This window comes from Vipera berus, assembly GCF_964194415.1.
Source record: "Vipera berus genome assembly, chromosome: 7".
NCBI classification, from domain to species: Eukaryota; Metazoa; Chordata; class Lepidosauria; order Squamata; family Viperidae; genus Vipera; species Vipera berus.
This window is the reverse complement of record NC_138209.1, coordinates 29521946-29545998: the sequence shown is the minus strand read 5'-3', so window position 1 is coordinate 29545998 and position 24053 is coordinate 29521946. Positions and strand designations below refer to the sequence as shown.

Genomic DNA, 24053 nt, shown 5'->3' with positions numbered 1-24053 from the left:
TTGCCAAATTTCTGAGTCAATAATAGTAGCATACATAAGCACTTTTATAACAAATTCCATGTAGGAGCAATGTAATCAGACTGAATTGTTGAATTTAATATTTAGTATTTAATAAAGACTTACCTAAGGTTAGAGATTTGTGTGTGGAACAGAAAATAATAGCCACTGTGTCTGCTGGTGTAAAGCCAGAACTCTTTCTAGGAAAAAAATGTGACAAAAAATTAATATCTCTTCTGCCAAATGTTTGCTAATATTTATTTCAGAGACATTATTTTCAATTTTAATTCACCTTTGCAGATTTTATTATACTCCCATATGCTTAGCATTTGCGTTTCTAAATTTAAGTCAGACATGCACAACTTCTCCTTGCTGACTTGTGGTCTGTTGGAAGAGGGTGATTATAAAGTCACCTTTGCTGACATGGGAGGCAAGATAAGATAGATAGACAGACAGACAGATAGATGGATAGATAGATACTTGTATAAAGTAAGTAAAAATACAACAAATTTCTTTGAGAGGTCAAAAGTTGCAATCTGAAAATTAGTGTGGCCAAACTTTTTGGAAAAAGCTTTCAAGGATAAACGGTATCCATTTCCTGACCTCAATAAACGGATTCAAGTTTTTGGCTTTATTCACTGTGGGCAAACTTTGGGGACCAAAAATGTGGCATTGTAGGGGGAAGGATCTCTACTTTAGCTAAATTATTTGTGTGCCGCTTCCAGCCTTTGTAAGACTGTAAGACCCCAGGGGCATAAGTAAGCCTGTCTGGCTTAGTTTGTTTCATTGCGTTCTATGTCAACTTTTTGGTCTTCAGTTTGAAAAACAATATACATGTATATCATCTAAAATTATTTTACTGATATTTGAATTAACAGAACAGCATATCATAATCACATTCTTTAAAAGTAAAAGGCAAATATAGATTGATTTTACTGGCAAATGATCATAATTTTTATGTTTCATTAAAATAATACAATGGCAAAAAATGGTACTGGCTTTTCATTGGCTTGCCATAATGCCAAATACAGAAAGAAACTATTTTATATAAAGCCTAAATTTTATCCTTCCCTATTTTTTCTTTTCAAAAAATATTCTGCCTTAGAACTTGAAAGTTTACACATTCTTTGGCATTTTAGTTGGTCACACTTCAAAGAGAAACCACAAATCTTAACCACAGAATATTAAAAACATTTTCAAACAGAGATAGACTGTAATTAAAAGTGCAAGAAAAAAATGGTAAATATATTTGAAAAGTCTTCATCAGGTGCTTATTTTAAACTTAAAATAGTACATGTAGTTTTAGAATTATCCCATCCATCTGCTTTATCTTCTGGTTCTTCCTATTCTTTCAGCTCTGAGGGATTGAAATTTGAAGAATTTGCTGACTAGCCTCTCACAAGAGCAACAACATCCATACCCAGGAGAATTCTAATTTCTGTAGGCTTAGTCCAATCTAGGCAGGAAACCAAATAAATTCACAATTTCTATATAAGTAGAACAGCATTACTCCAATTCAATCTGAGGTTTGCCTAACATAATATTCACATTTCTGTCCTGAACTTGTTTCATCCAATTAACCTACTGTCACTTTTTCCATGTAGGTAAAACTGACTTGTGTCTCATTACTGTTCATCTTTTATTGAGAAATATAATTTCTGCACAATTATTGGTTTTCTTAGCTGCTTTGTAATTATTTTTTCAAGCTGATATGCATATCATCAAAAAGTCATACAAGATTCTTTTCCTGATACAGTATCAGTTTTTGATCAAGGCACAATTTTGCTGAAATGGTCAAATCTGTGAAGGATTTTATGCAATTATAGAAAACAAGGGTTTCTTTGGCATCTTCTCTGGAGGAACATCTTAAATATGATAGATTTTTAGAAGAGATTCTTAGTTTACATGTTTCAGTGTTCCTTTGTTGTAGCAGCAATAGACATGTAGATGCCAAATTGGAAATATACAAATCTTAAAGCAACTGATACAATCTATTTTTCTCTACAATCTCATTCAGGAAATATCCAGTACATGGCACAAAAAATGTCAATACTACCCCTGATACTACTCAGTTACATTCCTGTTATCCTCATATGTGTACGATTTTGTATGTCAAGCAACAAAGACCCTTATAGATAAAGCTTTGGGGAGCTGACTAGCAAACCCTGGACTCTTCAAAACTGTTGCAAACCTGCTGAACGTTATTCTCCCCAGGCCCTGGACATTCAGGGACAGGAACTAAAAACAAAAAAAGAGACTCCTTAGAGCCTAAGCAAACTAAGAATTGAAAGTGTTAGGTAGATGACTATGGCCTAACTGGTTGGGTTGGCAATATATATAAACTATGATTGTATTGTTGTAATAGAAACTGTATTGTATCACTTTAAATGTGTGATGATTGGCCAATGCTGTTTTTCCAACGGCCATAAGAGGGAGCTAGAGACATAGCTTCTTTCTCTCTGTTATTCTCTCTGTTACGTTTGCTGTTACTTGCTGATTATTGTGGTTTGTGGGTTTGCTACTGTTTGCTAAACCTGAAGAACTGTGTTTTGACTTACGGACTGGTAAGAAGACTCTGTATTGGATAATCCTTGGACTATTGTTATTTGCTATCATCTCTTTACTCGTGTATTTTTTTATTATTATTTTAATCCCATTTATATCCCGCCCTTCTCCGAAGACTCAGGGCGGCTTACAATCTAAGCACAAATCAATGTGCTTAGCAATAGCCTTCATTCTATGTATATGCCTGCTTATTAGGGCTTTCGCCCCCCCCCCAAGCGGCATTATTACAAAGTCAGCTTATGACCTGTATGACCTGGACTGATTTTTTCTTGGACTGTGCTATTGTATTATTCCACAAGTAAAACATTTTTACACACCTCAGTGTATCTGTGTGGTTGCTGCGTAAACTTGACTACTCTCAGTATCCTCTTTTTCTGTGCAAGCTCTTGTTAGCTCAAGAGGTACTCTGCACATCCTTATCAGAAAGTAATATTCAAAATAAAATACTTGCAAAAAAGGTAAACTCTTTCAGAATAGCAGTTTAGAGCTTGTTCTTCTGCTCACCCAGCAACAATTACAATAAGCCTTCCAGCTCAGGTATGGGCATATAAGCAGCGCCATACTTCTGCAGCCTCTGGTTCCCTTTCTTCTTCCCTAATGAGAGTTTCCAGCATGAGGAACCAATTCTCTTTCTGCCCAGCAATGAGTTGGGCAATGAGCCGCATCAAAACCTGGCAGAGAGAAGAATTTGTTTGCACAGGCCTAATAAGGTCATCCAACAGGTGCTAATTCTGTAGGTTTCTCTTTGCTGTTCTCTGGAATTTGCCAGCTCTCCTCACCCTGATCACCACACTTGAGCCTTCACTACAGCTTTAGGCTCAGGAGGCCCTGAGTCGGTAAACACTCATACTCTGCAGCTGCAGTTTATTCAAAAGGAGGCTGGTGCTGAAAATGCAGTTTCAGTGCGCTTAAAAATTTGCAAAACGGCACAAAAACAGCTTCTTTTCTTTTGAGGCATTACTGAAAATGTTAGAAAACTAATCTTTGTAAGAAACTGTAGAATCAACTATTAAAATAATACACTGAACACTTGAATGATTTGCATGTGAGCTTAATTGTTACCTTTATTTATTTATTTATTTAATTTATTTAATTAAATTTCTATACCGCCCTATTCCCGAAGGACTCAGGGCGGTTAAACATTAACTCAGGGAGGTTTATCAAACATTAGTAAGCAAATGTATGACATATGGCCCTTTCCTTTTATTTTTTGCTTTCTTCTCGGGTGCTGCTCAAGAAAAGGATCAAACCGAGCATTACATTCAAGTGTCAGGACCCACCTCAATCCACATCTTAGGAAATAAGAACTCTTGGATGCAAGTTTAGTCCAAAAGGAAAATGTTTACTAGGATGGAATCGATTGTGGGAATACAAGACTGAATCTGACAAAAGTTACATTTCAATCCTATATAAACCATTCCCATTTCAGCCCCTCCCCTCATCCATTTGGTCAGGCTGTCGTCAGTTGCTAGGTGTCAGGGCCTTCCATGGGAAAGGGAACTCTCCTTGGTTTTATGGTTATTGCTTTCCTTTTCAGTTGTAAATGAAGATACAATCCAGACCTGTCTGTCCCCCTCCCTTCCCCAGTTAAGACATCCCCTGTTGTTTGAAAATCGCTTTAGTAACCATCCTCTCCCCCCCCCCTCGGAGAGATGGCAGAATCCTCAGAAATAGCACGTTGTTCTACCTATACAATTATGAAATGTGATATAAATGGATTCTGACATAAGTGACACAAGGATGATTCCAGTAGGAAGTGACTGAAAAGTCTAATTCTTGCCACAAAACAGAAATCCACTTTCTGGGAAAAATTATGACAGCATTATCCTTCTTCAATATCTTTGCAATCTTTGATTTCTTTGCATTGGTTGTAACCCCATTGATCTTCTATAAAAACAGCTCATAATACTAATTTGGGTAGTCTTCCAAATTTATCAACTTTTTCTTCACATTTCTTCTCATTAAAAAAAACCATCTTCAGCAAAGGGATTCTTTTCAATACTTTGGATAACTAAAACAGTTTGTGGTCAAACAGAACATGTTTTCTACTGAATACAATATCCCATGTTTTTAATATGTGTCTCTAATATTTGTACTTGTGTAAAGATATAGTGTACTAGTTTTAGGCAGTCTTCAAGAATTTCCAACCTTTGCCTAATACAGGGGTGTCAAACTGCTGGCATGCGGGCCGGAGCGTCAAGGAGAAACCGCGCCCATCCCATTGCCGGCAATGGGAAAAAGTTCCGATACGTCGCGCAACGTCACGTGACATCGCGAGTTTGACATGTCTGGCCTAATACATACATGTGGCTATTTCAATATTTTCTGAATAACATATTAGAGGAAACCAGAAACACACATTTATTGGAAATTCAGAGCCTTCCCCTAAGATAACCGTTATGCCTTCTGAGACTGGCAACGGAACAAATTCAATGCCTTTCAACAGCTTCTTCACGGCATCTCTTTGCTTTTTTTCCGCTGCCTCACTTGCATATTTTGTAGAAGTAGTTATGTTAGTTCTTACTTAACCCTCTCTTTGAACTATTGGTTTCCTTCTCTTATGTATGATGTTTGTTGTTGCACACTACCTATGGTAAAGACACAGTACTGAAACTGTTCTTGAGAGACTTGCTTGTTCTCCTATTGTCAAAGTCAGCAGAGATAGTTGCTAGTCAATTTCATGGCAAGCTAGAAAGGCAGCTGTTTTGCAGGAAGCATAGCACAAAGACAATTTATTTTTGTAGCTGTTAAATGAATGGAATAATTTTATTTTATTAAAATGGGGGGAAAGGCAGCTGTTAGACATTTTTGAGTGCTGTCTCCCTTACAATAACTATCACCTAGTTACTATCAATTTTGAAAATTCGCCACTTCAGCCCAGATATTTAGAATTCAAATATAGGAATATTAGTAATAAGATTGTTGAATAAAACATTAATACACATAGACATGAACATGAGATATTTCCTGTATGATTAAACATATATGGTTTATGGGATTTTTAAAATTCATGGCTAGTTTTTGTTATGTATGCAGGCATCTGCATAGCAACAGCCATCAGGGGGCGTTGGCCTGGACAGTTTCGGTGGGAAACCTAGGGCCAACCCCATTGGCTGTTAGCTTACCTGGCCAGGTATATAAGGAGGCCAGGGAGCCCTCATTCCTCAGTTCACTTCCCCTTCCAATAAAGAGCTGAACTCACACACCGGCTGGCGTCTCTCTTGCGTCAGACCCACTACACAATAGTGGCGACGAGGATGGGATGCTGCCGACCAAGAACTGAAGTCACTGGGGAAACGCTCCGCGAGCTGAAGGAAAAGGCATTTTTCCTTCTTCCCCCCACGACCGCCAGCCGAACCGGCAACGCCAAGCGCCACATCCACGACCAACTGCCGCCATGGCTAGAGCTGGACAACCCCGCGAATTTGAGACCCGCTGCCCCGAAACCTGGACCCGTTACCTGGCTCACGTTGAACTGTACATGCGGTTCAATCAGATATTGGAGGACGGTGCAAAGGCGGCCGCCCTGCTCTGCCTTGGGGGACCAACGCTGCTGGAAGTCGCCGCGAACCTGTTCCCCCAGGAGGCCATCAACACCGTCGCGTACCGAGACCTCGTGGCCAGGCTCAACGCACATTTCAGGCCCCGGCGCTCCAAGGTGGCCGCACGGTCACAATTCGAGAAAAGGGACCAGCGCCCCGACGAGACCGGCACCGACTTCCTCGCCGCCCTACGGGAAGCTGCCGTCGCTTGCAGGTTCACAAATTTGGAGGAGCGACTACGGGACCGGCTGATTTGCGGCCTACGCGACAGGCGGTTGCAGGAGCGCCTGTTCGAAAAAGAGGTCTCTCTCCAGGAAGCCGAGGACGCCATCCTAGCCCACGAAGCGGCCTGCGGGGCCGTCCAAGCCTGCCAGGGAACCCGGCCCGGCAACCAGGCAACCAGCGTCCACCGGCAAGGGGCCACAGAGGAGGACGACCTGAGCATCGACCTCCTCCAGCGGAAGTCGACCCCCGACCAGCGAGCCAGACGCCCAGACAGGCCCAGGCCTCCCAGCAACACTGCCGTTCCCCAGAGGTGCGCAGGGTGTGGTGGGAACCACATGCGCAGCCTCTGCAAGTTCCGGTCCGCCACGTGCCGGGCCTGCAAGAAAACAGGCCACATAGCCGCCGTCTGCCGTAGCCGCCGCCCCCGAGAGGAGATCCACGAGCTGCAGCCGGAGGAACCGCCGTTCGAAGGTACTGGGGCCCCCACCAAAACAAAAATTGGCTATGTCGAGAGCCGGCTGGCCATTAACCACACGGGTAGCCGCCGGATGCTCAAACCCAAAATTAGATTAACAATCCGTTTGCAAGGTGTCCCTTGCAGCATGGAGCTTGACTCCGGATCAGCGGTCTCGATTATTTCGGACGAGACCCTTAACCACATAATTAGCCGGAGCAAGCAACGGATTAAATTACGGCCTACTAAATTAACCCTGACCGATTTTCAGAATTCGCCGGTCAAGGTGAAGGGGGAGGCCACCATTTCAGTGGGGTTTAAGGGTCGCGAAGGGCACCTGGACGTTGTAGTGGTAGAGGGCCGCAGAGCCAGCCTGGTCGGGCTGGACTGGTTTGAGGCCCTGGGAATCTCAGTATCCGGGATCCATCGGATCCAGGGGGACTCCGTTGAGGCCGTTTGCCGGGAGTTCGCCGACGTTTTCGACGGGTCATTAGGCAAGTACACCGGGGCCCCCATATCGTTCAAGCTTAACTCGAACGTCTCCCCCGCGGCGAGTCCCGTTTGCGCTCAAACACAAAATCGAGCGCAAACTAGACAAGTTGGTGGCCCAGGGAATCTTAGAGCCTGTAGATGGAGGGGAGTGGGAAACCCCCATCGTGACCCCCCTCAAATCCAACGTGGAAATAAGGATCTGCGCCGACTATAAGTGCTCGGTGAACCGCGCCCTAAACCCGCACGCTTACCCGGTTCCCGCGGTCAGCCACGTTCTCGCTTCCCTCCAAGGCGGCGCCATTTTTGCAAGGCTCGATCTTGCACAGGCGTACCAGCAACTCACGGTCACTAGGGAAACAGCTGACATCCAAACCATAGTAACCCATAGGGGGGCGTTCCGAGTGAACAGGCTGCAGTTTGGAGTCAGTGTTGCTCCCGGCATTTTCCAGGAAGTTATGGAAAAGACACTCAAGGGCATTCCAGGAGTCTGCCCCTATTTTGATGACATCCTGATCGCAGGAGCATCAGCAGAGGAACTGGCAGGGAGGCTTAGGGAAGTGCTGGCAAGGCTGCGCACAGCTGGCCTCAAACTCAAAAAGGAAAAATGCAGCATAGGCGTTCCTTCCACAGAATTTTTGGGGTTCAGAGTAGACGCCAGGGGAATCCACCCCACAGAATCCAAGGTGAGGGCCATCAAACTAGCACCCACACCCAAGAACAAAGCAGAGCTTCAGGCATTCCTGGGTCTGCTGAATTTCTACCATACATTCCTCCCACACAAGGCAGCCATCGCTGAACCGCTCCACAGGCTGCTAGACAAACAGGCAACATGGGCCTGGACGGCCACCCATGATCAGAGCTTCAAGGCCCTGAAGGCATTGCTGTCGGACAAGTCCACAGTAACCCATTTCATCGAGTCCAAGCCCATTTGTATCGCCTGCGATGCATCCCCTTATGGTGTGGGCGCTGTCCTAAGCCACCTTGAGCCCAACGGGGCACAAGTCCCCATAGCATACTATTCTAGGACACTGTCTGGAGCAGAAAGAAACTACGCCCAAATAGACAAAGAAGCCCTGGCAATCGTGGCAGGAATCAAGAAATTCCACGATTACTTATATGGCAGGGAGTTCACTGTCTTCACGGACCACAAACCACTCCTGGGCCTGTTCACCACAGACAGGCAACCCCCCCAGATTCTGTCCCCCAGGATGCTCCGGTGGTCCATCTTCCTTGCAGCATATAATTGCAAGCTGGTACACAAGCCAGGGAAGGAGATGGGCCACGCAGACGGTCTAAGTAGGCTCCCCCTAGACACACACGACCCAGACCCAGCACCAGCCACACAGATCCTAGCCCTGCAGGAACTACCTGAGTGCCCAGTTCTTGCCAAGGACATTGCCAGCCACACAGCCACAGACAACATCATGGGCAGGGTGCACTCATGGGTTTGCACAGGGTGGCAGGACAAATCCCCGGGACCAGAGTTTCAGGCCTATTTCATTAGACGCGATGAAATCTCCACACACAAAGGGTGCCTCCTTTGGGGTAGCAGGGTCATCATTCCACCCGCACTACGCACCAGGGTATTGGACTCCTTACACGAAGGGCACCCAGGGGTGGTCAGGATGAAGGCACTGGCTAGGAGCTACCTCTGGTGGCCCGGGTTGGACAAGGAGGTTGAGGATCGGGTCAAGGCCTGTTATACGTGCCAGAGATCCAGGCCAGAAGTGCCACATGCACCAGTACACCGGTGGGAGGCCACACACACGCCATGGTCCCGCATTCACATTGACTATGCGGGGCCATTCCAGGGTCAACTATTTTTAGTAGTGGTGGACAGTCACTCCAAGTGGTTAGAGGTAGTCCCTGTCCCCAACATGACCTCGGGGAGGACAATCCAGGTGCTCAGAGCTCTCTTTGCCACACACGGCCTCCCCGACGTAATTGTGTCTGATAATGGGCCTCAGTTTACTGCTGCTGATTTTCAGGCGTTCTTGAAGGCGAACTGGATTAGGCACGCCACCTCTGCGCCTTTCCATCCATCTACCAACGGGCAGGCCGAACGGATGGTAAGGACGACCAAAGACGCACTCCGGCGCATCATCAGCGGGGACTGGCACCACAGACTGGCCAAATTTTTACTAGCCCAACACACAACACCATGCGTGGCTACCGGCAAGAGCCCAGCAGAACTGCGATGGGGACGGCGCCTCATCACCAAGCTGGACCGCCTACACCCAGACCGGGTAGCAGCCGAAACCGGTAGGGCAACATCACCATCATCACCAGCATCACCATCACCACCAGCATCACTACCATCACCATTGCCATCATCACCCACACACAGGGTCCTCAACCTGGGGGACCTGGTCTGGGCAAGGAACTATGGGGCTGGACATCCTTGGGTTCCGGGGACAGTGGTCGGGAAAACAGGACCCCTTTCGTACATTGTAGGGGTGGAGGGGGACAGACGCATAAGGCGACACATCGATCAGCTCAGAGGAAGAGTCCCTGAGCACGTCACACACGCCCCTGAGTGCATCACACACGTCCCTGAACTCAACGCACACGATCAACAGGAGGACCACACTCCAGGAGGGGTCAACCCAGCTGAGGACGTCACAGGGCAGGGACCAGAGGAGGAGGACTTCCTGATGCCGGCTCCTTGCAGCCCTGCACAAAGGCCTCAGGAACCCACAGTCCAAGCCCAGGGGCCAAGCACACCCAGACGATCCACCCGTCCACACAGGACACCAGCCTACCTGTCGGACTATGTGTGCAAGTGACCCTCACACAAGGACACCACTGTTTTTTTTATATATATACTCATAGTTATAGTAGTTGCATGTTGTTGTTGTTATGTGGGTCTTCTCTAAGGGGGGAGGGGTGTTATGTATGCAGGCATCTGCATAGCAACAGCCATCAGGGGGCGTTGGCCTGGACAGTTTCGGCGGGAAACCTAGGGCCAACCCCATTGGCTGTTAGCTTACCTGGCCAGGTATATAAGGAGGCCAGGTAGCCCTCATTCCTCAGTTCACTTCCCCTTCCAATAAAGAGCTGAACTCACACACCGGCTGGCGTCTCTCTTGCGTCAGACCCACTACACAATAATTTTTAAATAATGATATAAATTAGGGTAACAGTTATATAACAGTGTCTATAGTTACCTATCAATAATTTTGTGTATTCTCTATAGATTGCCTAAATAGCTATTTTCCAATCAGATATTTCTTTTCCTAATATATAGCTTCTGCTATTCTATATAGTTATTTTCCAACAACTTTAACACCTGCATTTTTTTAATAGTAGAAAACTATTTCTTGCTTTATAGTTAGGTTGTCCCCCCCTTATTTTATTTTGTACTGTAAGGCAATACATGTTTTATTTTATCTGGTTATAGATTTCAAATAAATAAACAACCTGGCTTTGAGAAGTTGTCTTTTTTATTTTGGTCAGATTATGCCAAAGCACTTAGAATCACAAAGAAAGAACAAATCTATCCTATACCCAGGTAGTCTGTCATATAGAAAAAACGTTACTGCCATTACTTACCTTGTAGAAAAGAAGAAAGTTAACATCATAAATCCCAGCTGAACTGAAAATACTAAAATGAAAATCAGCTTGATGTTAATATACAATACATTCAAATGTGTGCTTTAAGAATATAGTCATTTTCCTATATAAAAAAGCTAATATTCTATAAAATATTAATACTAATCTTCATTTCCCATATGGTTGCAAGTACACAGATCAGACACTGATATAATTCCACACCTCACTATATTTTTATATTTGAAATTTAGTAACATTTCTTTCTTTTCTTTCTCTTCTCTTTCATTCATTCATTCTGTCTATCCATCCATCCAAGCAACCAACCAAGCAACCAACCATACAAGCAACCATCTTCCTTTAAAAACATTCTCCAGGCCAAATTTCACACATAGAAGACAACTCAGTCTGTTTATATAAAAATAGAATATCAGAATGCTAGTTTACTAATAACACCCAGCACTTGGAATTGAAATTTTTCTTTTCACCTCTGGAAAGATGGCAATCTAGAAAACTTTGATATCATTTTGTTACTTTAAAGCATTTCTGTAATTGTGGATCAGTATCTATCCCTATTAACTGATTAAGAATAGAGGATACTGAAGTACAATAGAAAGTAAATCTAAGACTTGCTATAATTAGTAAATTATGAACATTAAATTGAAGGTAATATTGCGTATAGTCAAGGCTATGGTCTTCCCAGTTGCAATGTATGGCAGTGAAAGTTGGACCATAAGAAAGGCTGAGCGCCAAAGAATTGAGGCCTTTGAACTATGGTGCTGGAGAAGACTCCTGCGAGTCCCTTGGACTGCAAGGCGATCAAACCGGTCAGTCCTAGAGGAGATCAATCCTGACTGCTCTTTAGAAGGCCAGATCCTGAAGCTAAAACTCAAATACTTTGGCCACCTAATGAGAAGGAAGGACTCACTGGAGAAAAGCCTAATGCTGGGAAAGATCGAGGGCAATAGAAGAAGGGGACGACAGAGAATGAGGTGGCTGGATGGAGTCACTGAAGCAGTAGGCGTGAGCTTAAATGGACTCCAGAAGATGGTAGACGACAGAAAGGCCTGGAGGAATGTTGTCCATAGGGTCGCGATGGGTCGGACACGACTTCGCAGCTAACAACAACAACAATATTCCCCAACTTGGATACTTTCCAGATGTGTGAATTTCACATAATTCTCCATTCTCAATTCTTGGGAGAGAATCTAGGTTGGGGAAACTGCTGAAGACGTCATAGAAGTACTGCACAAAAGCAGTACACCTCAGAATTTCTTCTTGTTGTGCAGGATGCTATTGTCAGGTTCTTGTAACAGTCCATCATTTATGTGATATTAGAATCTACAACTGCTGTTTACACGGAAGGTAGTTCTTATCAATAAGCTCAGAAATTGGCAAGCCTTATTTTTTAAAAGATCAATTCTTTACAAAGTTATACCTTGTAGTATTTTATCTTATCTCAACAGTAATTTTATTTTTAAAATATTTAATAACAGGGAAATGTTGTTATTAGATAATCAATCAATCAACCAATCAAATACATAAATAAATAAGGTGACAAGTAATGTCCATTTACAAAAATACTGAAGGATTATTGCTATATAAAATTATACTATTTTTGTAGACCACAATAGTACGTATTTTAATTGAAATCACTTTATTCTACTGAAGTATTTACCAATGTTTTTAAAGGCACAGATTGGCATTAGGACATTAAAAAGAATACAAACCTTCCAAAAATACAGTCAGATACAAAAGTATTAAATAGATGGCTATTCTATTTCGAAACAGCTTTTTTAATTGTTTTGTATTATACTAATCTTTGACCAAACTAAACTTTGAATAGATTGCTAAAGACATGCATATATTGTTCAGTGTACCTAAAACTCTGGCCACAATACAGAGAAACTCAGTACAGTATATATTTTCCAGATTATTTTGGTCCTCACTTCCTGGAACACAGCTCTTTGAAAAATGCCCAAAGCATAAATAGTACTTACTTATAAAAACTATTATGATCAGGCTAAATTTATCAAGATCAATATTTGGATTAGAGAAAGTATCACAGAATGTTGTATAGATGATCATCAAGAGTACACAACTGCTGATAGCACCAAATGGAGGTTTTTTTCTCTCAAGCCATTCCTTGATGTATCTTCGGACAATCTGAAATACAAGGAAAAGAACCAACAGGTTGCCTCTTTTCAGTGCAAACAGGGAGCCAAGTAGGGTATCATAAAATGAATCTGACAGTGGAAAGTCATAAAGAGAACAGAATAAATTGGATGATAGCCACAATGGATTTCAAAGTTTCTCTGCCACATAACACTTCTTCTGGGGAATTTAACATTTGTAGTGCAACTTCCATTGGGTATCCGTAAGGAGAATATATTTTCAACTATGTTCAAATCTATCCTTAATCATGCCAAATGTTCTTTGCTAGCTGTCACTGAGACATACCCATTAAGTCTCCCCAAAGTTTATCTCCTATGCTAATACAAATGGATGTATATAATTATCATAATCCCTGTTGAATCAACAGACAATATCAAGTATAACTTTGGGAATCTTAAAAATCTGACATCCTCAGGAATTCCATGAGAACAGATAATCAAAAGTGATCCATGGAACATTTAAATTTTTAAGTAGCTAGTAATGCACCAGAAGTTTTAATTAAATTATAACTCATGCTTGAAAAGCAAAAGTGCATGCATTTTGGGAGCTTAAATAATTCAGAATTTGAAGATCTAGATTTTCTGAATCCTAAAACAAATTCCAAATGCATACTTCTACAGTATGAGATTCACACAAGGTAAGTAAATTGACAGTGTTTAATGTAATTGCTCACATTCAAGACTGGGAAAATAAAATAAAATAAGTTTTTCAATCAGTTTTAATGCTTATTAATGCTACCACAGAAAGCTTCTGTAAGTAGATTGATCATTGTGATAGATATATTTTAATAGAATTAATCACAATGTCTTCCGTAATTATTTGAATGAATAGTTACTTATGAAATAACATTAAAAACATATCCCAGTTGTTGGTGAAGAATGTTCATAAACAATATCTAGCTCATAATATTATTAACCAATACCTATGTGGAGGAAATCACAAGGTATAAAATTTATCTATATGATTTACACAGAGATAATTAAAGCTCTATATTAGCTTATTCAATATTCCAGATAGTGTATTGAGCTGGTATCTTCTCATACTGTATGTTGTAAAAAACAAAGCAGACTTACTGTGAACTGAATCCATTTTTTGGTAATCAAATTGCAGGACTTCTCAAGATATGTTTAAACAAAGTGTACTCGAGACATGGATAGGTCATATAATTTTTGTTTATAATATAACTATAATATTAATGTTAATTAACATGAGAAAAATAATCAAATCTAAATGAGAAAATCCTAAAATAAAATCAAACAAGCTATCAGATTTTCAAAAAGAATGTTATCTGACTAATTCAGTCTTGAATATAAAAATATTTTTACTGCTTGCTTGGCCAAAGCACTAAATAAATTCATTGCAAATTGTATTAATTCAGATGAAGATGAATTTATTAAATGTAGACAAATAGAAATCCCCTCAGAAGAATTTTAAATTATATTTTCATGGGAAATGAGTTCAAAACAGACCAACCATCTCTTTAAATTGGTAGGGAAATATCAAATAGGGAAAAAGTTATTTCATTGAAGACTTATATAGTAAATCTCTAGCTTTCCACATATGCAATTCAAAACATTTCACAGTAAGTACATCCATAAACTTTCATCATAGTAGCTGAAACCTGTAATTCCCAAGTTAGAGCTAATCAGTACATCAAAGGTCTGAAAGTCAACATTCGAAAACCATTTTTAAGTCAACTACAAATATTGAAAATGTGGCAATCTTGCCCATCTCCTTTCATTTCATTGTTTTTATTAGTTACAGCCCATCATTTTAGTGAAGAAATATCTGTAGGGAATGAAAGGGCAAAGTTATATATTTAAGGAAAGTTATAAGTTATGTATTGTAAAGAAGTTTGTTTTCTAATGTTCAACCTCCCTGTTTTAATTCAATACCAATGTGATCCTTTTCCTACTCTCAGTATAATCTGAGTTATTAAAAGGCATCTTACCAATTATGAAAAATATTTTAAGATATCAATGTTAACAAAAGGGTTAGCACGTAAACTCTATATATTTTGTTGTTCTTGAATATAAAATTCTGCCATAGAATGGGTTAAAATTGTTGGCAGTCACTGAAGATGGGGATTGGAGTAAGATGTGAATTTCCAAGCCTCCATTCTCATTCTTTGGCCAAATTAAATAAAATTATATCAAAATAATTTGGAGATGATATCTGAGTCAATTTAAACTGGCATATATAACTAAAATACGTTATGCTCTGCTTGAAATAACGAAATCAGAAAGTCATGTAGTTTCCTCCTTTGGTGGATATGGCCAAGGAACAGAAAAGTCTGGGATTTGGTATTTAGACATATGGGTAAAATTATCAGTAATCAAACCAGATCCAAAATTAAGTCTGTTAGGAAAATTCACTGAAAAAAGAAAGAAGAACATAATGTTATAGCCTGATCAGGAAGAGCCAATTTTCCCAAGACCTCTATAACTGAGGAAATGCTTAAGACAAGACAGTCCCTACTAGCCTCAAGCTTCAGCCCAAGTCTCTGATCCAGATTTCAGTGTCACCAGCAACCAAGCAGAATGATAGAATTTTGGGGCAAATCGGAGAGGACACTGAATCATTTGGTTTAAAAGGCAGAATATTTTTGGAATAAAGATATATTTAAAAATAGCTCACTATGACTGGATTCCCCTTGTAGTGAGGTTAGGACTGAGGACATAGGAAAGTTCCAGCCTTCTCTATACTACTATCAGGGTGATGGACTGCTGGAAGCAATGTTTGTGGAACCTGATATTCTCATGCTTGAATATGAGGGCCATTTTGATAGACCATTTTGCTGTCTGTATTCATTTTCAATTTCTTTCTCCTACTCCCTGAAATCTCAATTAGGATTAAGATGCTTTGGCTTTGACTTTTGGATTGATTATTTTCTGTCTGTGTTTCTGTCTCTTGCTATAAGTTATTCCCCTTTGTCATTAGATCCTAGAAGTCCAATAACATTTTTGACGCAGAGTATGTTCCTTCTCATTGGCCACCATCTCACAGTCTGCCTCCACTTCCCAGGAGAACCTTCTCATACTGGCTTTACTGCCTTGTCTAAAAAGCTGGAATTTAAATTTTTATACTGGGCCTTGCTCTTTTGGAACCTTAAATAGACAGAGAAAAATGTAGTTTAAAACAGCCATTGTTTTATTCTTTAAAAAATGTAGAACAAAACATAGGGCTATCTTTTCCCTTTTCCCTGAAAATTGCTTGGGCGAGAAAACAGCAGGATGTTTTCTCCAGCATGTGGGAAACCTGTCTTGAAGAAGAATATTTCAAAAACAAGCCTGGAGGAAACTTTCTCACTGCAACAGAATCTCTCCCTCCTTTGTAAGCTTTATATGATTTAGAAAAGGATAGAATAGTCGGAATTCCTCATAATGGGTGAAGAAAATTTGAAAACAATGCAGCCCACTCCCAATGTATTAAGTAACTTTTGAAATAATATTTATGCAACTTTAATTAATCAGAAATATACATGTATAGTATTAACTTGCGCAAGAATTGTATTTGCCCAATATTGGAAAAATGAGAACTTACCAATGGAAGGAGAACTAATTAAGAAAATTTTAGATTGTGCAGAAATGGACAGATTGACATTAAAGATAAAAGAGAAAGAAGACTCAGTGTACCGTATTTTCCGGCGTATAAGACGACTGGGCGTATAAGACGACCCCCCAACTTTTGAGATGATTTTCAAGATTTTTCGTCTTATACGCCGGAAAATCAGCGAGCCCGGGAAGGCACGCCCTCCCCTCTCACTGTGGAGGAAGCAGGGCAGGCTGGCGTCTGGTGGGAGCCAGCAGGGCAGTCCTGCGCACGCGCGCGCTCCCCAGCTGTTAAGGAGCACTCCTTAGCAGCCGGGGAGTGCGCGCGTGTGCAGGACTGCCCTGCCGGCTCCCACCCGACGCTCTTCCCTCTTGAGGCAGCATCGCTCCCTGGCTCCTAAGGAGTCCTCGGGGATGCTGCCTCAAGAGGGAAGAGCGTTGGGCGGGAGCCGGCAGGGCAGTCCTGCACACGCGTGCACTCCCCAGCTGCTAAGGAGTGCTCCTTAACAGCTGGGGAACGCGCGCGTGCGCAGGACTGCCCTGCCGGCTCCCGCCAGACGCCAGCCTGCCCTGCTTCCTCCACAGTGAGAGGGGAGGGCGTGCCTTCCCGGGCTCGCTGATTTTCCGGCGTATAAGACGACTGGGTGTATAAGACGACCCCCCAACTTTTGAGATGATTTTCATGGGTTAAAAAGTCGTCTTATACGCCGGAAAATACGGTACTTCAGAACATGGGACATTTTTTTCCAGTGGCCAGAAAAGCAAGTTAGACAGAAAGGGACATGATATGTACTAAGTAACACTGAATATATAGTAGTAAGAAGATGATTACTGAGCAATTAACTAATATATTGATTATGATAATATAGAAATTAACTTTTACTGTTTTACATGAACCCAGACTATCTGCTGTTTGCTAAATATCAAGAACGTTATTTAAAAAAAAACCAACCCTAACCCTACAAAATTAATAAAATATATACAAAAAAAAGAGAAACATACATGTATACAATTTTTATAAAAATTCTGCAAATTAATTTAATGGACAATTTTAGCCTGAACACAATTATGTCTTAGGAAGAAAATTATTTTCAGGATGCAAATAATAGAGTGGCCGTAAATACCATCTTGGAAGCAAAAGCAGGGCTTTCCTTCAGACTACATCAAATGAGATGGTGAATTTTTAAAAAGATAATTAATACAGATTAAATACATAATTTTAACAAAAGGAATTTAATGGGAGGAAGTGAAATAGTTCAATAAAGAGATGCTGAGCAAGCAATCAAGTATGAAATACCTCAACTATGTAATTTTCTTGCTCAGTCCATATTTGTAAAAATATTGTATTTTTATTTCATTCTCTGTGCTTACTTATTTTTTGTATTATAAGGGAAAAAAAGAAAGTACCAACCCTTGGAAAACATGAACTGATTTCAAATGAATTGTTATATTACTTGAAATCATTCCAAATCTTACCACGTTGATTCCACTATAAAGTCTTCTCTGGAAGGACTATTGTTTCCCTCATCGTGACAAAAAAACCCCACAATTTTAGGATATCTTAAATAACGACTAACAGTTTTAAAAATTATGCAAGTATGGAGATGACAAAGTGCTCTCCTATAATACTAGAACTCAAGGTAATTCCAAAAATTGATTGCAGGAACATGATTTAAAGCAAAGCAAATATTTCTTCAAAAAAGTTACAAGCAAAATATTTTCAAGATTTAGAATATGGAAAAGGAATTTTGTAATCCTCAGCTCTTTAGATACCTGCTTCCCTCCCTTAATGTTTTTCAGATCAAAAAGCAGCCAGCATTTCCTCTGAAATGGGCAACAATGTTGATGTTTTTTCCTTCTATTTGTAATATTTCTGCAAGTACTGTATCCACCAGAGGGATTTCCTGGCTGATCTCCCTGTGTTTATCTTTGGCTGTTCAATTTTGTCCAAAAGCCATTCATAACTGCATTCACAAATGATTTATTTCCCACCCGCTAATATTTAACACCCTCCTCATAGTTCATGGAGTTATGTTTTATGTATTACTTACAACTGTTTTTTCTTAATTGCCGTGTGTGTGTGTGTGTGTGTGTGTGTGTGTGTGTGTGTGTGTGTATTTCTCCATCAATATTGAAATGGACTTTTGTAATAGTATACTACAATCTTGCATTGCCTTGGAAGATTTTTGCTGTGCAACTTTATAAGTTTAGGATTCATGTACAAAAGATCTCCACTTCAAAACATACTATCGTGTGGAAGGCAATTATTTTGGGGCATTGAGTATTTTAAAAGAATCCTCTGTCTTCTCATATACGTCAATTCCTTCAAGTTTCTTTACCTCAGAGAGCACAAATAGAAAAAAGATCAGGTTCATATAAAGGCCAAATATGTGTGTGCACTTGTACACAGAGGAAAGAGGTAATGAAAGAAGAGGAACATGGAGAAAATTCTGATCCTGTCTACTTGCCTCTAGTCTGTATCTACAATGAGTTGCTCAAAGAGACTTTAGTCCTTGACATTCCAAAAACTTCATCTTTATCTGTAAGATCATAACAGAAAACCTTTTTTAAAAAAAAAATAGGCAGTCTGAGAAGCAATAAAGAAAACAGAAGTTTTACTTTGCATTAAGAGAAAATACAAATATTCCACATTTCCAATCTCAAACTGTTACAAGTAGAAGCCTTAATGCATAACACTGCTGGATGCCTGACACTCTTTGTATAAGCACAGTATTTCATCATGTGATACACATTGCTTAAAATTTATTATTTATTTATTTATTTATTTATTTACATATGGTTCTTCCATAGCAAAATAGAGATAGTTAACACATTTGGATAGATGACAGACAGTCAGACAGACATAGATCTCACAGATACTCACGGAAATAATTCCAGATGCTGCCTCCAAATGTTTGAAACAATGGAAGGGGTGTTTAAGGCCTAATTGCTATGTGGGAATGGGACTAAGAAGAGGTCACTGCAGACCACATGTAGAAAATTCTGTATAAGCAATATACTTTTTGATTCCACACATGGTTCTCTTATGAATCCTGAGCATCTCCTTCTGACCCCGGCTAGTTCAAAGAGAGGTAAAATCTTTAGAGACTTCCTGTCTCTGGTTCTAGAGATTGGAGCCAGGTCTGAGATAAGAGCTAAGGAAGAAAGGCTAAAACCAAAAACAACAAACCAAACAGAGCGGCTTCCTATTTTTTTTAAAAAAAGAAATCTGGGCAGGAACTGAAAGGGTTGATAACTGATTCACATTAAAGAAGAACCACCTTGAAAAGAACATGTGACAAAAATTCGGAAAGTAAATGAAAGTTTTAAAGATACAGTGCCCCTACCTATGGTGTTTTCAATTGCAGAAATAATTAATATTTTCTAACACAATAGAGCAAGATTAGCCTATAGAACAGGGGTGTCAAACTCAATTTCATTGAGGGCCGCATCAGCATTGCGGTTGCCCTCAGGGGGCCGGGTGGGTGTGGCCCGGGTGGGTGTGGCCTACTGAATGGGCGTGGCTAGAGTGCATATGGCCTACTGGGTGGGCATGGCCAGCTCTACATCATTCGCATCAAGGGTGCCTATGGGGGCCTGGGCAGGAGTGGGACAGATCTGAGGGTCTCTGGCAGGAGGAGGGTCTCTGGGCCAGGGCCAAGGCAGTGGGAGCCGTTCCCACACTGATTCCAGGATGGCTTCGCGGGCCGCATGAAACCACTTTGCGGGCCGGATCTGGCCCCCGGGCCTTGTGTTTGACATGTCTGCTATAGAAGCTTTCATGGAAAAATATAAACATGTAAGATTTTATCACTGTAGCCAGAGGATAATTTTGAAATTACAGATAATTATGTGTGCAAGTTTATTTTTCCATTCAGCTTCAAAATCTAAGCATTGTTGTGAATTTCCCTGGTGTGGGACCATATTATGCACATAGCACAGCACTTGGAAAACTTAAAACGTAAAGCAAAGAAGATAATGGTTTTTACAGATGTTCTTCCAATAGACAATTCAGAAATGGAAGCTTCAAACCAAAATTGTAAACAAAAAGAAGTGGATCCTTTTTTGAAAAACAGCTATGTTTTGTTTATCCTTAGATCCAAATGTAAAAAAAAGTGTTATGAGCCAAATGCTGCTTATAGGTTTCTTGTTGCAGGATCTTATGAAGTAAATAAATTTAAGTCTTTTATAAGTCTTTTTAATTTTTCCTTGTTTTAGATGGGGTTAGGCTGACCTGACAAGGGGTGAGGAATTTTCTGTAAGGTGATTTATTTCAATAAGCCTTATTTAGAAATATTAGCAGGTATTTATGTTTCTTTTTCTTTGGTTCTTCTAGTTCTTTCATCCTTTGTCTTTTAAAAACTTTTGTTTTAATTTTTTGTTTCCATTTTATATTTCTTTTTCTTGGGTTTTGTCTGATTTTTTTTTACTTTTTGTTCCTTCTTAAAAAGTTATGTCAGCCATGTTTTTATTTTCCTTTATTATTGGTGTCATGTAAGCCTATAAGGGACGCGGTGGCTCAGTGGGTTAGGACGCTGAGCTTGTCGATCAGAAGGTCGGCAGTTTGGCGGGTCAAATCCCGAGTGCCGCGTAGCAGAGTGAGCGCCTGTTACTCGTCCCAGCTTCTGCCAACCTAGCAGTTCGAAAGCACGTCAAAATGCAAGTAGAAAAATAGGGACCACTATGGTGGGAAGGTAACAGCGTTCTGTGCGCCTTTGGCGTCTAGTCATGCCAGCCACATGACCACGGAGACGTCCTCGGACAAGCGCTGGCTCTTCGGCTTTGAAACGGAGATGAGCACCGGCCCCTAGAGTTGGAAATGACTAGCACGCGTGTGCGGGGGAACCTTTACCTTTACCTTTTAAGCCTATAAGCTTGGTGGAATGTAGAAGGACTTAGATAGCCCCCTCAGATAGACTTACCAAATTTGACAATTTAAAACAAAGCCAGAATTTAGAAGACAACAGGCGGTAAATGCTGTCTCTGCAAAGAAGTTGAAAAAAACAGTGGACCACCTGATTAGCTGCTGCATCACACAAACTGACTACAAACAATAATGACAAAGTAGCAACAATGGTATTGGAATATCTTGAAGAAATACTACTTGCCAGTAAAAAATGAAGAAGTTAAAAGTGCTCTGTGATATAAAATTCAAACAGACAAGCATCTGCTAACACTCCAGACTTAACAACTGGATAGTGGACTTTGCAATACCAGGACACAGAAGAATAGAAATAACTGGGAAAATATTATAATATAAAGACCTGCAAAAAGAAGTATAATAACTTTGCCAAAAGAAAGCAAAGATAATCCCAACAGTAATAGGTGCCTTGGTGCAATCCCCAAACACCAGGCGCACCATTTGAATACCATCGGCATTGACAAAAATCACCATCAATCAGTTGCAAAAGGCAGTTTAAACAACAACATCTGCCTATGCTAGCTCCTTGGTAAGGACTGGATAAATGTACAAAAATGCCAAATCCAGTCTAAACATCTGGCTGACTGTGATCAACTATAGTAACAATAAAGCTGTTTCATTTTCATATGATTTATGCATGGGAGTCAAGCAGCTGAATTTGCAATACAGAAAGGCACTTACTCATATGATATGGGCTTGTCCTAGCATACATAATTCTACATGGAGTAAACTACTTACAGGTTTGAAATGAAATATTTATTACCAATGGTTCTTATTTTTATTTTTTCTTACATATATAATGATAGTTTTATTTCGACCCCAAACCACCCCAGTGATGCCCTCAACATGATGTCCCGTTGCCTGGAGGCGGTTCGGGTCTGGATGGGGAGGAACAGGCTTCGACTCAACCCTGACAAGACTGAGTGGCTGTGCGTACCGGCATCTCGGGATATTCAGAATATTCCATCTCTTTCTATGGGGGGTGAGTTATTACCCCCCGTAGATAGGGCTCGCAACTTGGGAGTCCTCCTAGATTCACAGCTTTCTTTAGAAGACTATAGAGGAACTGTGACTAGGGGGGCCTTCACCCAGGTTTGCCTGGTGCGCCAGTTGCGGCCCTATCTAGACCGGGATGCCTTGCGTACGGTCACTCATGTGCTCGTGACCTCTCGTCTAGACTACTGTAATGCTCTCTACATGGGGCTGCCCTTGAGGACCACTCGGAGGCTCCAACTGGTGCAGAATGCAGCCGCGAGAGTTGTGCTGGGAGTCTCCCGATACTCCCATGTTACACCTCTGCTCCGTGAGCTGCATTGGCTTCCAGTTGTCTTCTGGGTGAGATTCAAGGTGCTGGTAATGGTCTTTAAAGCCCTACATGGCATGGGTCCGGAGTACCTTAGGGATCACCTGCTGCCGGCATCAACTTCCCTCCGCCCTGTGCGCTCCCACAGAGAGGGCCTCCTCAGGGTGCCACCGGTCAGAGAATGTCGTCTGGTGGCCCCCAGGGGGAGGTCCTTCTCTGTGGGCGCGCCAGATTTGTGGAACCGTTTGCTAGTTGAGCTCCGGATGGCGCCCAACCTCCGCTCCTTCAGACGCGATCTGAAGACCTACTTGTTCGAACAAGCTGGCCTGGCCTGATGGGTGATGGGTTTGGGTTTTTATTATTGTTTTAATGTATTTTAACTTACTGCTGTAAGCTTTTGGGCACCCTGTTTAATCTCTTTTAATTTTTGTATTCTTGTATTTTTGTATGTTTGCCCTGTTCACCGCCCTGAGTCCTTCGGGAGAAGGGCAGTATACAAATAAAATTATTATTATTATTATTATTATTATTATTATTATTATTATTATTATTATTATTATTATTATTATTATTATTATTATTATTATTAGTTCCCCAAGCCTTGCCAGCATAAGAAGCACGTTGTATGGGCAAAGGTCTGTGTAATTTGAATCCTTCCCACTCAAGATTCTAAACCATATAGAGGGTTTACACAAGTATGGGAAGCTCATTTTCTTCAGATTATTCATCTGAAAACGGAGGTGCAAGAGGATCAGGTGAAGGAGACACAGATCTGTGAGGGTTCACTCTATTCCTCATAAGATTACAATTCTGTTAAGATGGCATAAGATGCCAAGATGTAACTTGTTTTAACATGGTAATTATGTTAACATAGAGATACAATCCACTAAATTAAATGGACATCTGTGCTAATTCCATAAAGAATAGGGAACTTTTGGGGTTTGGGATAATTTGAAATTTAAAGAGTGGAGGGTGGGTTGGGCAGGTTCACTTACAAAATGGCTGTCATAGAAACTTACCCATGAGACAATGGCTGCTGTGGTGCTTCAGCCATAAAACACGTTTCCTTGAAGGCAAAGTAGTTCCCTGCATACTTCTCTTAAATAAATAATATTTAAAAATTGGAGGACGGGGAAAGGAATATAGGCACCAATAGAAATGTCTGTGAATACTTTACTCTTTCACTAATAAAATATCATCAGTGCTTTCCCCATTTTATAGCAGACTATGAAGAACTGTTCTAACAAAAAAAATTACAAGTTCTTATTTCATTTCTATA

The 24053-nt window shown here is 41.0% G+C and overlaps 1 protein-coding gene across 3 annotated transcripts in view; it reads right to left on the bottom strand.

Annotated features, from left to right (window-relative positions):
• Positions 1-24053, bottom strand: part of SLC10A7 (solute carrier family 10 member 7) — a 170337-nt gene that overhangs the window by 23338 nt on the left and 122946 nt on the right. For 2 of the 3 annotated variants that reach the window (XR_014027066.1, XM_081332374.1), the window contains exons 8-10: positions 12825-12990; positions 10828-10879; positions 124-197 (exon numbers count right to left, since the gene is read on the bottom strand). Coding sequence is in view for 1 of the 3 variants with exons in the window: in XM_081332374.1 (XP_081188500.1) it covers positions 124-197; positions 10828-10879; positions 12825-12990 (292 nt within the window). In the remaining 2 variants the exon portion in view is untranslated. Of the gene's footprint in view, positions 1-123; positions 198-2188; positions 2236-10827; positions 10880-12824; positions 12991-24053 lie in introns of all 3 variants that reach the window. The other variant, XR_014027067.1, reaches the window with a different exon arrangement.